Raw genomic sequence first — 14,199 nt, forward strand, 5'->3', positions numbered from 1 at the left:
TAAAGGACTTGAGGAGACATAAGTACATGAGTGAAGAAGGTATTGACATAGCTAGTGTTATAAATGACTTAAGAAGATTTGTTGTTATTGACGGAGCACGTATGACATATCTAGTGAAAGATTATGATGGAATACGAGACACAACAACACTTGTGTCAGTAGATAGCAAGGAATTCAATAAGCTCATGAAGAGTGTTTATGTAGGACGTATTGAGGAGAAGGATGTGAACGCACTGATGATTTATGAAGCGGGTCAGAACAAGAACTATCTTATGAAGTCAGGCATGAGATTCTTTGACGAAAGAGATGACATTTACAGCTATTTCAGAGGATATGAGTATGAGGTACTGAATGAAGTAGATGAAAGCGTTATTGAAGGATATTTGAAACATGTTCACGATGTCATATGTAATGAGGATGAAGAGCTTTATGAGTATGTTTTGAACTGGTTCGCCTACATCGTTCAAAATCCTTGTGGAAAGACTGGAACAGTACTTTTGTTAACAGGAAAGCAAGGAACTGGTAAGAATGTACTTAGTAATGTTCTATGCGAGCTCATTAGCAAGTACGCCAACAATAATATAACGGCAATAGAGAATGTGGTTGGTAGATTCAATGCTGCTATTGAGAACATGAAGCTCATCGTATGCAATGAACTAAGCTCATGCGATACGTCTAAGGTCATGAACCACGACGCACTAAAGTCAATAGTAACAGAGACTCAGTTGGACTTAAATCAGAAGTGTCAGCCAGTAAGAAAGATAGAGAATGTTTGTAATATCATCATGATATCTAACAACTTCAACTCAGTAAAGATTGACAAAGACGACAGAAGATTTGTTGTCATTGACGTAAGCAGCAGATACAAAGGAAATTACGAATATTTCTCAAATCTCATTGAAAGCTTTAATGAAGAGTTTTATTCAAACTTACTGACGTACTTCATGAAGAAAGATTTAAGTGAATTTGATGTAAGGAAGATACCATTCACCAGGGCTAAACAAGAACTCATCGAAATGAACAAAACACCTTACCAAATGTTTTACGAGGAGTTCTATGAAAAGTTTGTATCCGGATGGAATTGTACAGAGTGCTACAGAAGATATAAAGAATTTGCGAAGGAGAATGAATTCTTTGCATGTAGTTCAAATGTATTTGGTGGCAAGATGAGAGAATTTGTGAAGAGAAGTAGAAAGCGAGACGGTTCTGCAAGAAGTTATATTTACGAAGCAAGTATGATATTAGAAGGTCGTGGAAAGAAAGAAACAGTGAATTATGAGGAAGTGCTTGAAAAATTCATGGAGTACATGGGAAGCAATATAACATACAACAAAGACATATACAGTGAGTTTAAGTACTACTGTGAACAGCATGAGATTGAAGTAATGAGTAAAGGAGACTTTGAAACGCTTATGAAAGACAGTAAGGAGGTCATACATGAGAACAGTATTGAAATAGTTCATGAGAACAGTGAGGAGGTCGTTCATGAGAACAGTGTTGAAATAGTTCATGAGAACAGTGAGGAGGTCGTTCATGAGAACAGTGTTGAAATAGTTCATGAGAACAGTGAGGAGGTCATACATGAATGCAATGATGAAATAGTTCACGAGAACAGTGAGGAGGTCATACATGAATGCAATGATGAAATAGTTCACGATGTCGTTCGTGAAGAAGCCATTGCAACAAAGAATGATATAAAGGATTTCATAGAACTTAACAAGGAGGAGTTAAAGAAGGCTATGATGAAAAGATGTGAAGAAGATTTCTTGGCGTATTTGAAGAAAAAGAGACTAAAGCCAATGGCTCAAAATAAGTTTCAATCGATGTTTGAAAAGAAATGTTTGAGCTATGGTGGTGTAAGAAGCACATATTACTTTGTTAAGAAGTGAGGACATTTATTTTTGTCGTTAGTGTTGGAGTTTGTGTTTGTCATTTGTGCTGAAGTTAGTACTTGTCGTTAGTGTTGGAGTTTGTGTTTGTTGTTAGTGTTGGAGTTTGTGTTTGTTGTTAGTGTTTGTCATTTGTGCTGAAGTTAGTACTTGTCGTTAGTGTTGGAGTTTGTGTTTGTTGTTAGTGTTGGAGTTTGTGTTTGTCGTTAGTGTTGGAGTTTGTGTTGGAGTTTGTGTTTGTCATTTGTGTTTGTCATTTGTGCTGAAGTTAGTACTTGTCGTTAGTGTTGGAGTTTGTGTTTGTTGTTAGTGTTGGAGTTTGTGTTTGTTGTTAGTGTTTGTCATTTGTGCTGAAGTTAGTACTTGTCGTTAGTGTTGGAGTTTGTGTTTGTTGTTAGTGTTTGTCATTTGTGCTGAAGTTAGTACTTGTCGTTAGTGTTGGAGTTTGTGTTGGAGTTTGTGTTTGTTGTTAGTGAGAGAATAAATTAAATCATGAACTTTGCCATGGTCTCTGTCCCTAGTAGTTTTCATTAAGTTCTGGAAATAATGAAAGTCATAAACTTTGCCATGATCTCTGTCCCTAGTAGTTTTCATTATCTCACAGAGTTAATGAAAGTCATACTTTCTATCAGGTGAAGCATGCAGATGAACATAATGAAAGTTAGTGAGTTTGCCACGAGTTATGAATAAAATATTGGCATATTAGATGAGATAGCTGATGAAACAGATGAAGATAAATTAAATCTTGGACTTTGCCACACTCTGTCCCTAGTTCCTCAAAATCCTTGACAACGTTGCTTAGAAATTTTGGTTCAAAACCTCATCTGATTTTAATCTGTTATGCTACCTGTTAAGTTTCGCGAGATTATAAATGTCATGGAGTTATATAAAAAGGAGGGACAGCTAGGGACACTGGAAGTACTTGTAAGGCTATCTGTTAAGATTGCATGAAATACTAAAAAGTCATGAAATCCATTATCGCTGTGCTAGCTTCACCTTAGAGTAAAATGACGACTAAAGTCACTGAAGCAATGAAACAAAAGTTTTTGGTAGAATACATTAAATCAGGAACTATTCCAGAAGGTTTTTACATTCATACTATGAAGGATGGTAGAGTTCAGTTTAGAAAGATAAAGCAACCATTAGATAAAGAAGGAATTTTGAGAAAGATTAAACTTCATGAGGACAACATTGCTGAACTTAAGAAGAAGTTAGAAGAGTTGGAGAAAGGAAGAGAGTTATAAAGCAATGAATTCAACAGGGTGAAAAAACAGGTGAAAAAAGAGGTGAGATTTCACCACTTCACCTAAACATTATTTTTGTGCTATGTTTTCATACGTGTGAGGGTGGTGATATCATTTATTTTTAAATAAATGTGGGAACAAAAATAAAGCATATCTACTCAACAGGAATGAGACCCTTACTGACTATGTATTCGTTTAATGCTTGATGAAAACAATGGTACATATTATCGTATGGGTATACACAACGTCTGTTTCCATCGTCGTCGTATATGTAGAGCTCAAATCCAGTCCAACCTTCTTTTGTACAATATGTAGCTTTATTTAAGTATGCATTTATGTAGATAAGGCAATTTTCTTCATCGCTCCAGAAATAATTTTTGTTCTTTGTTGAAATAGTTTTCGTTCCTCTGCGACCATAAGGAATGTATGCAATGAACTTTGCGTCATATGGGATTGTAATATATTCAGGGTTTCTTTCATCGTCAATGGGTCTGTCTTTGTTAAAATGCATGTTTCTCAGTTTTACTTGAGTTTTGAATAGTTCACGGAAACGTTCTGGGAAAGAGTCATAGTAAATGTAGTCGGACATGTCTTTGTAATGAAATAAAAAATTAAAAAAAATAAAAATAAGGTTATTTTTTATTTAGTGAGGACGATAGTGAATTCGTTAGTGAAGTCGTTAGTGAAGTAGTTAGTGAAATCGTTAGTGAAATCGTTAGTGAAATCGTTTATGTGTCAGATGGTTTTGTAAATATTTAAGGTTAAGTTGGTGTTATGGTTGTATTGTAAAATATACGTTACCGGTTTTGTAAAGTGTCAAACCGTTAACTTGGGTAAGGTGGAACGCAGTGCCGCCGTACCCAAGTTAGGGATACTAACTATTTTTACCTCACGCAATAGAAGAATACAACACAGTATGGGTTCATACAGCTCTTAAAGATCTTTTCGGTGGAAAACCTACTCCAAAATCAATTTGGGACCAGGGTCCTAAATGGACAAAGGACTTAAACCCAAATCCTGAGTTCGAAATACAGCCTCGTAACTAAAAATAAAGTAAAAATACGAATAAACGTTTTATTATAATTTAAATAATTTTTTTATTCATAAAGTAATACGATATATAGCTAAGCTATGTAAGGATATTCTGATGCTGAGAGTTTAAGAACTTTAAATTACGTATAGAAAAAATTCATTTAATATTTTGTAACATTTTTTAAATTGATAGATAGTTAGATTTTGTAGGGGAAGGTAAGATTCTTTGTGGTAATAATGGTCGTTGAAATTAAAATGAATGTAAGATTTGTGGAGAAATTGTATAAATTTGCATAGTGTTAGATTCAGAATAGGAGCATATGAGCCAGTGATTGTGTCTAATGTTTTTAAGGTGCTAATTGGAAGTAGAAAAGAAAAAAAAATTGTTGCAATAACATCATATTGCAAAAAAGTTTTTAAAATATGATGTATGAATAAGAGTATGATTGGTATAGATTTGGGTTGTATAAATGTGATTGAACAATTGTTAATGGAAAGTTCAAAAACTTGGGTGCAATCAGAACTGATTGCACCCAAGTTTTTGAACTTTGTATAAGGAATTGTTGGCTATGATGTACTGATCATGAATCAGTACATCATAGCCAACAATTCCTTCCCAAACAACCCGAAATTTGTCTGATTCCACACTAATTTTATTAATTTATCTAAACTTTTATCCTCGTCTACAATTTAATCATCAATAATTATCTCTTGTTCTATTTCACTATTATATATATATATTTATATGATTTGATTTAAAAAAATAAATAAATTAATAAATCATTTACTCAAATATATCAAAAGTTTTATTTTTATATATAAAGATAACTACTTTTTTAAAAAAATACCCTATATATTTTTGCTATGTAAACTATTTTTGTCATGTAAACTTGTCGCTTTTTGTCAGATGTGAAGTGAACTGAATTTTCATGCACAACAAAATACCAAAAATTCCATTCGATAAAATGGACAATCTAATTGATATGAATCAGTTATATATTCTCAAAGCATCATATCGAATTTTTTTTGAAATCATTGTGGAAATATACCAAATATGATATACATAAATAGCTCATTAATATTAATTAGTCATTCAAGGCCGATTTTCATAGTATGGTACTAGCAAATCTTGAGATATTTTTGAAATTTGAAATTTGAAATTTGTGCTATTTTTCACACGAGTTTTCTAAATGAAACAATAAGAATTACCGAAAAAGTGACAAAACATCAAAAACAGGGAGGGGGTCTCAATTTTTATTACTTATATTATCTTACAATATTTATATAAATACTCTTTATAATATATTTTACTATAAAATTATACCTCAAATTCAAATATTTAAAATATTATTTACATAATTATCTCAAAATTATATTTTTTAAAAAAAAAAAGTAGTGGGGCCTCCAGGCACTTCGTGCCCTCTAGCCCCTGAAGATGTTTAGTATACAATGAAGTATAAAATGAGGTTTTTTTTTGGGTATAGGGGGCTTCCCAGGCACTTCGTGCCTTCTAGCCCTAAAAATTTTTGAAAGTCGTTGCTGTTGACTTTTCGGTAGAGGACTCAAAATAGTAGAACTATGTCCGGACAAGTAAGGGTCTATCGTCGCTACAGAAAAGTTACGGGCGTTCAAAGAAGTATACTTTGAGAAGCCTTTTCTGTCACTTTTCAGGTAAAAACATTTTTATTATTGTATATAAAATGAATTTTACAAAACCACCGTTACCCTTCTTTGGAAATAAGAGTAGATGTAAAGATATTCTATTGAGAGAACTTAAGAAACTACCGAATGGTCTAACATTTGTAGATTTGTTCGGTGGAAGTTTCTATATATCTCATTTGTGCCATACTGTATTTCCTGACTCAAAGATTATATGCAATGACTTCGACAACTATATGAACCGTCTCAAACATATACCAGACACAAACAAAATATTGAGTGAGTTGAAAGAAAAGATACCTATAGGTAAGATGGAACGTATACCATTAGATAAGAAAAATATTGTCAGAGAGGTTTTGAAAAAAGCAGAATATATAGACTGGGATAGTATATCTGCTAGACTTTTATATAGTGGTTCTATAAGAGTTCATGACATTGAAACACTTATGTCAAACGTTTTATATCTTAACTATACAAAGGTTTTCAAAGAGAACATAGAAAAATATACTGAGGGTATAGAGTTTGTGAGATGTCATTGGACAGAGTTGTATGAAAAATATAAAAACAAGGAAAATGTTTTCTTTATAGTAGACCCACCGTTCTATAACACATACGATTTTCAATACCAAGTAGACTGGACTTTGAGAGACTCTTTAGAAACTTTAGACGTTTTACATAACCATCCATGCTTTTACTTTACATCCGATAAAAGTGGTTTGGAAACCGTTATGAGATGGTTAGACGACATACATGACTATGAGTTTAGATACGATAAGATAGAATATGAGAGAGGTCCTATAAACCGGAAAAAGTGTCATAACAAAGAAATTTTATTGGTAAGTAAATGTGGTTTGAAATAGGACTACTTGTTTTAGGTTTTTTCCATTGTGTCATTTACTTATTTGACGTGGCAGAAAGATATAGAGAATATGAAGATGAACCAATACCAGCAAATGTTCAGCACATGTACTCGTAAGAGATATTTTTATCTAATATTAAATGGACGCACAGAACTTAGCGAATGCACAGCAACCTGGACAACCAAACCCAGAGAATATTCCAAATGAAGTTAGAATACAAACTGCAATGGCAAACTATGGTCAAGTGCCAACAGATGTACAAATGCAAACTGCCATGTCAAATGACGCTGCGTTAGGTTTGCCACCATGGTATGCAAATATGAGATGGAAAGAGTTTTATACAAACCCTGAAGTGGGATATAAACAACTCTATGCAGATGACGCGAACACAGGAGTTGACCCAGAGTATGTTTTCTACCAGAGGAGAAATAGAATGTATGAGCTCCAGTTAAAGAATGCAATGGAACTCAGAAGGAAACGTAAGAGACTAGGCGGACATTAGATTTTTACATATAGTAAAATGGGTTTCTTTGGAAGAATAGGAAACTTCTTTTCGAAATGTTGGAAGAGGTATATGGAATGGAATAAATCTGTCGGAAGAGGAATTTGGAACGGAGTCAAAAATATTGGCAAAAGAGTAGGTCAGTTCGTTGGTATTATACCTAAAGACCCTGAACCAGAAGAACAAGCTCCTGTTATACAACAGCCTGAACCTGCACCACAGTCAAGTTGGCAACCAAATCCAACCTCAACCGTATTAAAAATTATATTTTTACCGTTCGATAGTAGTTGTATATGAAACTAAGTTCTAAGTAAAACGCATGGTATAATGGAACTATTCTCTTTCTTCCATCTGTAGTAAACCATACTTGAAAGTCTGAAATACTTCCACTCGGTGGTTCATATAGCTTTGTAGGTTTTTCGTAAAAGTCATTTGCCAAGCATAAAAAAGAGTTTTGTGCACCAGAAAATGAAGCATGAACGATAATAGCATCTGAGTCGAAAACATTTTCATATGTTCCATTAGGGTTTTCGACTTCATAAAAGTTCGGGGTACTGGATATTCTGCAGGCTGATTTAACATCCTCAAAAACCTATACCATGCCAAGTTGTTATATTTTGTAGAAATATAAACGTTTTCTCCAAGGTCTTCTATTCTATTGATTTTAACAGTTGCATTTTTCCTGTCATATAAAATATCGAGATGGTACTCTCCTTCGTCAATGTTGTACTGTTTTGCATATTCGAGATAGATATCGTTTATTTTTTCTTGAAAAGCTTGAAGAGTTGTTTCTAAGTTTACAAGCAAACTAACTTGTAAAAGTTTTCCCTGTTCAAATTTCTCATACGTACGTTTTTCTTTGTTATAGTATCGAATTTCAAAACCGACCGTAAATGGGAAACCATGTATGGCTTCTGAAATGAACTTCATTCTACGAAAGCCAATAGCTTTTGTGACGGATGGGTCTCTTAACCATCTTAACGGGTAGTCAAACCGATAGCCTTCATGTTTTACGGTCTCTGTCTCAAACTTTTGACCGACATTCGTAAAAAGTTCATCTAATGGTTTAGTTGTAGCAACTCTTGAATTTTCTTTTTCTATTGAAAGCATATTTTATCTAGAATAAAAATGTCAAATGAAACAGCGTCTATGAGAGAGATACAACACAACCGACAACTCATTTTGCAAGCTCTAAATAAGAACACAACAAACTTTTCAAACTATTCTAAGATATCTGAGTCATTGAAAGAAGGAAACTTAAAACTGACGATAAACCCAATGACAGACGAGTTTCTGTTTCAAGACAGTAAGAACCATACTGTTTGTATAAATCCAACAAAAGGAACTTTAAACGAGAAACCTATAGATGAACTTCTTTTGAAGGCAGATATTGACAACAAAGCTGACAAAGAGTATGTCATTGAAAAAGTTCAAGAAGAACATGACAGAGCAGATGCAACATATGCAACAAAAGAGGATGTTGAAAAGAAAGCAGATAAAACATATGTTAACGATGAGTTAGCATGTATGGCTAGTGCGTTAGTGAAGAAGGCAGATAAGGAATATGTGGATGAAAAAGACAATGAAATTAAAGAAAGGGTTGAATGGTATAATGAACGGACATCGAAGATTTTAAAAACGAAAGCTGATACAGGATGGGTTTCAGGGTGTTTAGACCTTAAAGCGGATAAGAACCATACACATACAAGTTTTACAACTTTTACAGCAGATGATATAATATTGAACTTTGACCTTGGTTCAAGTGCACCATTAGAAAATCCAAGTACAAGCGTAAAAGATACTCTTAACATTTTAGATAAGAGTTGCAGGAATATCGAAGATCATACCAGAAACTTTGAAGCATACGAACTACCAGCAATGTTAGATAAGAAAGCTGACAAAACAGAGCTTCAAACGTTAAAGACAGAAATACTTCAAACACTATATCCTATAGGTTCTATTTACACGTCAATGAACTCTACCAGACCAGAAGTAGTACTTGGTCTCGGAACTTGGACTCAAATAGTCGACAGGTTTTTGTATTGTGCAAACTCTTCAAAGGAAACAGGTGGAAGTAAAACGATTTCAGGTGAAAACTTACCTGCGCACAGTCACTACGTAAGTTTAACTACATCTCGAGAAGGTGGGCATAAGCATAGATATTGGGATTGGACAGGAATGACAAAAGGTAAAGGATATGATGTTAAAAACGACGTTCAGTTTGCTATAAATTGTTTCCTGAGTAACACTGAGGAAGGAGGAAACCATACACATTTCGTTTCAGGATATACGCAAACAACGGGACAAAGTAAAGACTACATGCCACCTTACATGACAGTTTACGCATGGTATAGAATTGCTTAGTCGTCATTTTCAACTTCTTTAGCATATTCGTCAGGAGTTGTCTTATATTTGTTAGGAACTGTCTTTGAAAGTATACCACCTTGAACTTTGACAAGTTTGAAACGAGGTCTGACAATAGTAGTTTTATCTTCTGCTTGCAGTCTGTACATTTTGCCATGTTTGCCTAAAACTTCATAATATTCTCTTGTATACTTTCTTCTATTTTTACGAACACGAATGTGAGTACCTGTCGGGTACTTGTTGTTGTCATAGTCAATAGTATTTTCATATGGGTCGCGTTTAGGTATTTCTATTTTACTTTGTCACCTTTCTGAAGTTTGAAGCCCGGCATTCTTTCTTGTTTGTCTCTTTTGACTAAACTATTAAATATATAGTCTTTCTCTAAGTCAGGGTTGTTTTTCATTTCTTCGGGGGAGTGGTTTCCCAAACCTTTTTGTTTACGGTTATTGTAAATATTTAAAACTTGTCTCATCTTTGCCATGGAGAAGTGTCTATACTTGTCGTCATATGACATTTCATTTGCTTCACCACCTTGTGGTTGGTTTAAGTCTCTTAACATTTTTATACAACTGTCAATGACACCAAGAGCAGAATGGTTTTGGTCGACAATGAAATATTGGTTTACATTTTTTGAACGTAGATAGTTTTTAATATCGTCTGATTTGAAAGAACTTTCATAGTCAGATGTCAGTTTTGTTGGATGGTATTTGTCAACGAATATTGTCAAAGCAGTTTTCACATCTAAAATATTTTTGGACCATAATGGTATGGCTTCACAGTATCTTGTGTTTTGACCAACAAATATTAGCCAATATGGTGGTCCATCTTCTCTATATCTCGGAATGTTTTCCAAGATATCCATAAACCAAGCATTTGGTGTTGAACTAAAGATTTTTACCATGAGTGCTTTCTTTGTTGCCTTAGAAACATATGGGTCCTTGTTTGAATTCGTCATTTTTAACCCATAAGAAATGGGTTTATTTGGCGCATTAGCAGGAGTCGCATCTAGATTTTTACCCGCAGTGGGAACAATAGCCAGAGGTGCATTTGGAATTGGAAGGAAGATTTTGAGTACATTAGGTATACTGAAAGAGAAAGCACAACCTATTATACAAACTGTACAGAAAGGTTGGGAGGTAGCACGAGATGCAGCAAATCTTATTCCAAATCCTGAAACAAGAGGAAAAGTTCAAGGATGGATGGACAATGTAGGAAGACAAGCAGGAAACTACTATAACAAAGCAAATGACTACTATAACCAAGCAGGACACTACATGGACCAAGGTGAAAGATTCTTTAACAGAGGATATAACCATGCACAACAGTGGGTAAACAACAACCAACCTCAACCACCTCAAACTTGGGGAATGTAAAATTTTTTACTGAGATGAAATGAACAATACAGCATTGAGACAAATGGGTTCAAGATGGCTTTGTCGGCTTCCAGCAGTTACACAACCACGTGTTTGTCAAGTTCTTCCTATACCTCAGGAAGTTTTAGACCGACTTAAAAAACCTCAACAACCAGTTGAAAACAAACCAAACTAAAATTTTTTACTGAGATGAAATGACCGAAGAAGTTGAAACGGTAGATTTGACACCACAAACAAAAAGTTCAGAACCATTGTCAAAACCTGTCAAAGAACTTACAGATGAAGAGAAAAATTCAATAATAGAAAGTGTGAGGTCTGGAAATACAAACTCTAACTACAAAGTCACTTTTCATAAAAATGGAACGGCAAGTATCTCAAAAAAGAAACAGACTCTCACAAATAAAATATTGAAGTCTGAAGGAACTAAAGAGACAACAGATGGAAAAGTTTACTTCACTGACCAACAGTTCATTATAGAACATCTCATTGACTTAGAGTCGAAATATTCTAAACTTTACAACAAACACAAAAAGTTGAAAGGAAAACAAAAACAAATGGCATATGACATTTATGAAGATGTTGACGACACAACTATTCCAGCAAGTGAGGTAAAGTCAGAGGAACCGAAAAGTGACGAAAAACCGATAGAAGAAGAAAAACCAAAAACTGAAGATAAACCAAAACCAAAGTTTAGTATTGAAACTAAACCAAGTCAACCTTCATTAGCTGGTATGGGTTGGCGTCAAAGACTTATGGCAGCAAGTGGTTATGTAAAGTAAAGAAAAAAATATTTTTTTATTTTATTTGAAATGTACGCTGAGTTTGTTGGAGAAGACCGTTGGGAAACTTGTTTGTTAGATGAGAAATATGAAATGGCATACCATTTAAAACAAAATATTTTTAAAAAAACATTTTTTTATTTTATTTGAAATGTACGCTGAGTTTGTTGGAGAAGACCGTTGGGAAACTTGTTTGTTAGATGAGAAATATGAAATTCACTGTTGTGAGTCATTTGAAGTCAGAAACAAAAAGACAAAAAGAGTTTTAAGCGAATGGGAGCAAAATGACGGATATGCTATGATGAGGATGGTGGAAAAAACTATTTTAAACATGTTGTCATTGCAACTCATTTTATACGAACCCTAACAATTTACCTTTTGTAGACCATATAAACCGTATAAGAAACGACAATAGACTTGAAAACTTGCGTTGGGTCACTTGTTCTGAAAACAATAAGAACAAAAGCAAATTTCGAGATATTGTATTCGAATTTGTCGACGAACTAGAAGATGAAACAATTGAAATTACAGACTATGGTAAGCATACGTTTGAGTTTTACTACTATAGCGAAGAACAAGACTCTTTCTACTTTTATACCGGCGTAAACTATAGGAAATTACAAGTATGTTTTACTAAGGAAGGCTATGCTTATGTAAACACTAGAGATACAGATGGAAAACACGTTCGAATACTTCTTAACAAATTCAAGAAGCTATATGGCATACCATTTTAAAACAGTATATTTTTTTATTTTTATAAAAATGCCCCCGTATAGAATGGACAGAAGGTCTGCTAGAATAAAAGCAGAGTTAGAAAGATATGGTTGGAGAGTTTCAAAGAAGTTTAAATATAGGAAGGGAAGACCCATAAAAGTCTATGACAAACTGGCTGGTCTTCGCTATGAAATGGACTTGGAAACAGCACGCGCAAATTATCCAAACAGACTAGAGAGGTTAGAAGAAGAACGTCTTATGAACATGCCTTTCTATGTTAATGAACCTCAAGTTGAAGGACACGACGGCTTTGCCAGATTCTACTGGAAACATGACGAACAATTGCATCCCTTGAGAAGGAAAAAAGGAAAAGGTGAAGACGCACATGCTCCCATGGAAAGAACAAGATATGCATATGAGAAGTATCGTGAAGTTAGAAGTAAAATTACTTCTGGCCGAACCTTTACAGTAAACTTTGACGAAGGAAAGAACAAAGAAGGCTTCATGGGTGTACTTGCTGCCATACAAGACGGAAATAAGAAAGGATACAATCTCAGACTAACAGTAACAGATTTAGATGGTCATATATACTATGCACATGGCAATGTCACAACAGCCGCACAACTTCTTGACGCTTTCAAGACTACAAAGAGAGAACAAATGTTTGACTCCGACTCAGATATTTTGAATGCGATTGAAGGAATTGCAAGCGTGAAGTTCGAATGGTATCAACCCAACCCTCAAGCAGTCAGACAACATGCTGGATACTTCCCGTTCAGAAATAAGTCTGACATTGACTTAACCAGGTATGGAATTTACAATTCAATTGAAAAAATTGTCAATGAACCTTGTATTCTTACATGTCTCAGGAACTCTGGTCTTGTTACAGATGAGAAGATGAAGTATCTTGAGTCATGTGTGAAAACAAGGTACATTCTTAGAGGTCAATTGTCAAAAGTTGCACCGTTGGCAAATGTCAATATCCGAGTCAACATTCCGACTGAGAAAGGTTCTTCACATGACGACTATGTTGTTGACTTCAAATTGCCATGGTTGAAGATTGTACTTGTCCACAACCACTTCATGTTGAACGAAAGTCTTACAAACCCATTGTTCGGAAAAGGTAAGTGCAACATTGTCAGAGCTGTTAACATTCTTTTCGAGAAAGGTTTGTTGGAACCAATTCCAGATGACAAGCTGACAGAAACTTTTGTACCAAAAGACGAAACAAACTTTTCATTGTTAGCAAGACCAAAAGTTGTTCCAGACAAAGTTATAGCACAAAAGAAGTACACAGCTCCAAAAGGAGTTGGATTGTTCGGATACCAACCTGAACCAGAAGAACTTCCAATGAGGTTGCAAGAACTTCAAGATGCTATAAACAAACTTCCATTGAGACATCCAGTCGACGTCAAATTGTATTGGAGAGCATCAGAGTTAGGTCAGAAGGTTTTATATGAAACAGGTTGCTTCGACGATGTTTATGAGATAACAGGAGAAGTTTCTCAGAAGATAAGAGACTCGCTTGAATTTCCACGAACTGGACCCATTGGTTGCGACAAGTTCGACTCATATGAAAAGATATACTATGTCGACCTTAACGCTGCGTACATGAGGTTTGTCCAATATATCCCGACTGGAATTCCAAACGAAGATGGTGAGTTCCCGGGAAGGAACTATACAGTTGGAAAAGTCATACAACAAATGTATGATATTAGGAAAGCTTCAAACCCCAAACTTGCAATGACACTCAAATTGCTTATGAATTCGACATGGGGATATT

At 34.7% G+C, this 14,199-nt stretch overlaps 7 protein-coding genes across 7 annotated transcripts, besides 7 other annotated features; 5 read left to right on the forward strand and 2 right to left on the reverse strand.

The window, feature by feature from the left end:
* Positions 1 to 1,262: part of a mobile genetic element that runs on past the window's edge.
* Positions 1,263 to 3,287: 2,025 nt separating this feature from the next.
* Positions 3,288 to 3,722, reverse strand: TVAGG3_0316450 (uncharacterized protein; the record flags this gene model as incomplete). Its single annotated transcript, XM_001287380.1, has 1 exon — positions 3,288 to 3,722. The coding sequence occupies one exon, from the start codon at positions 3,720 to 3,722 to the stop codon at positions 3,288 to 3,290; it is 435 nt and encodes a 144-aa protein (XP_001287381.1).
* Positions 3,723 to 4,176: 454 nt separating this feature from the next.
* Positions 4,177 to 4,221: a mobile genetic element.
* Positions 4,177 to 4,221: a terminal%2Cinverted (terminal inverted repeat of LTR141 transposon ID:TVAGG3_0316460).
* Positions 4,222 to 4,644: 423 nt separating this feature from the next.
* Positions 4,645 to 4,805: a mobile genetic element.
* A 552-nt stretch (positions 4,806 to 5,357) lies between these two features.
* Positions 5,358 to 5,385: a terminal%2Cinverted (terminal inverted repeat of MuDR-2B_TvMULE3 transposon ID:TVAGG3_0316480).
* Positions 5,358 to 5,545: a mobile genetic element.
* A 1,278-nt stretch (positions 5,546 to 6,823) lies between these two features.
* Positions 6,824 to 7,186, forward strand: TVAGG3_0316490 (uncharacterized protein; the record flags this gene model as incomplete). The annotated part of the gene is made up of 1 exon (XM_051230056.1): positions 6,824 to 7,186. One exon carries the CDS (start codon positions 6,824 to 6,826, stop codon positions 7,184 to 7,186), a length of 363 nt encoding a protein of 120 aa, XP_051099786.1.
* A 555-nt stretch (positions 7,187 to 7,741) lies between these two features.
* Positions 7,742 to 8,296, reverse strand: TVAGG3_0316500 (uncharacterized protein; the record flags this gene model as incomplete). The annotated part of the gene is made up of 1 exon (XM_051230057.1): positions 7,742 to 8,296. A coding segment is annotated over one exon (555 nt), but the record flags the coding sequence as incomplete, so codon positions are not given.
* Positions 8,297 to 8,434: 138 nt separating this feature from the next.
* Positions 8,435 to 14,199: part of a mobile genetic element that runs on past the window's edge.
* On the forward strand, positions 10,522 to 10,923 carry TVAGG3_0316520 (uncharacterized protein; the record flags this gene model as incomplete). Its single annotated transcript, XM_051230058.1, has 1 exon — positions 10,522 to 10,923. The coding sequence occupies one exon, from the start codon at positions 10,522 to 10,524 to the stop codon at positions 10,921 to 10,923; it is 402 nt and encodes a 133-aa protein (XP_051099788.1).
* On the forward strand, positions 10,943 to 11,098 carry TVAGG3_0316530 (uncharacterized protein; the record flags this gene model as incomplete). Its single annotated transcript, XM_051230059.1, has 1 exon — positions 10,943 to 11,098. One exon carries the CDS (start codon positions 10,943 to 10,945, stop codon positions 11,096 to 11,098), a length of 156 nt encoding a protein of 51 aa, XP_051099789.1.
* TVAGG3_0316540 (phage tail repeat-like family) lies at positions 11,118 to 11,702 on the forward strand (the record flags this gene model as incomplete). Its single annotated transcript, XM_051230060.1, has 1 exon — positions 11,118 to 11,702. The coding sequence occupies one exon, from the start codon at positions 11,118 to 11,120 to the stop codon at positions 11,700 to 11,702; it is 585 nt and encodes a 194-aa protein (XP_051099790.1).
* TVAGG3_0316550 (uncharacterized protein) lies at positions 12,921 to 14,108 on the forward strand (the record flags this gene model as incomplete). The annotated part of the gene is made up of 1 exon (XM_051230061.1): positions 12,921 to 14,108. A coding segment is annotated over one exon (1,188 nt), but the record flags the coding sequence as incomplete, so codon positions are not given.

This window comes from Trichomonas vaginalis, chromosome V (genome assembly GCF_026262505.1).
Source record: "Trichomonas vaginalis G3 chromosome V, whole genome shotgun sequence".
In the NCBI taxonomy this organism is placed as follows: Eukaryota; Parabasalia; order Trichomonadida; family Trichomonadidae; genus Trichomonas; species Trichomonas vaginalis.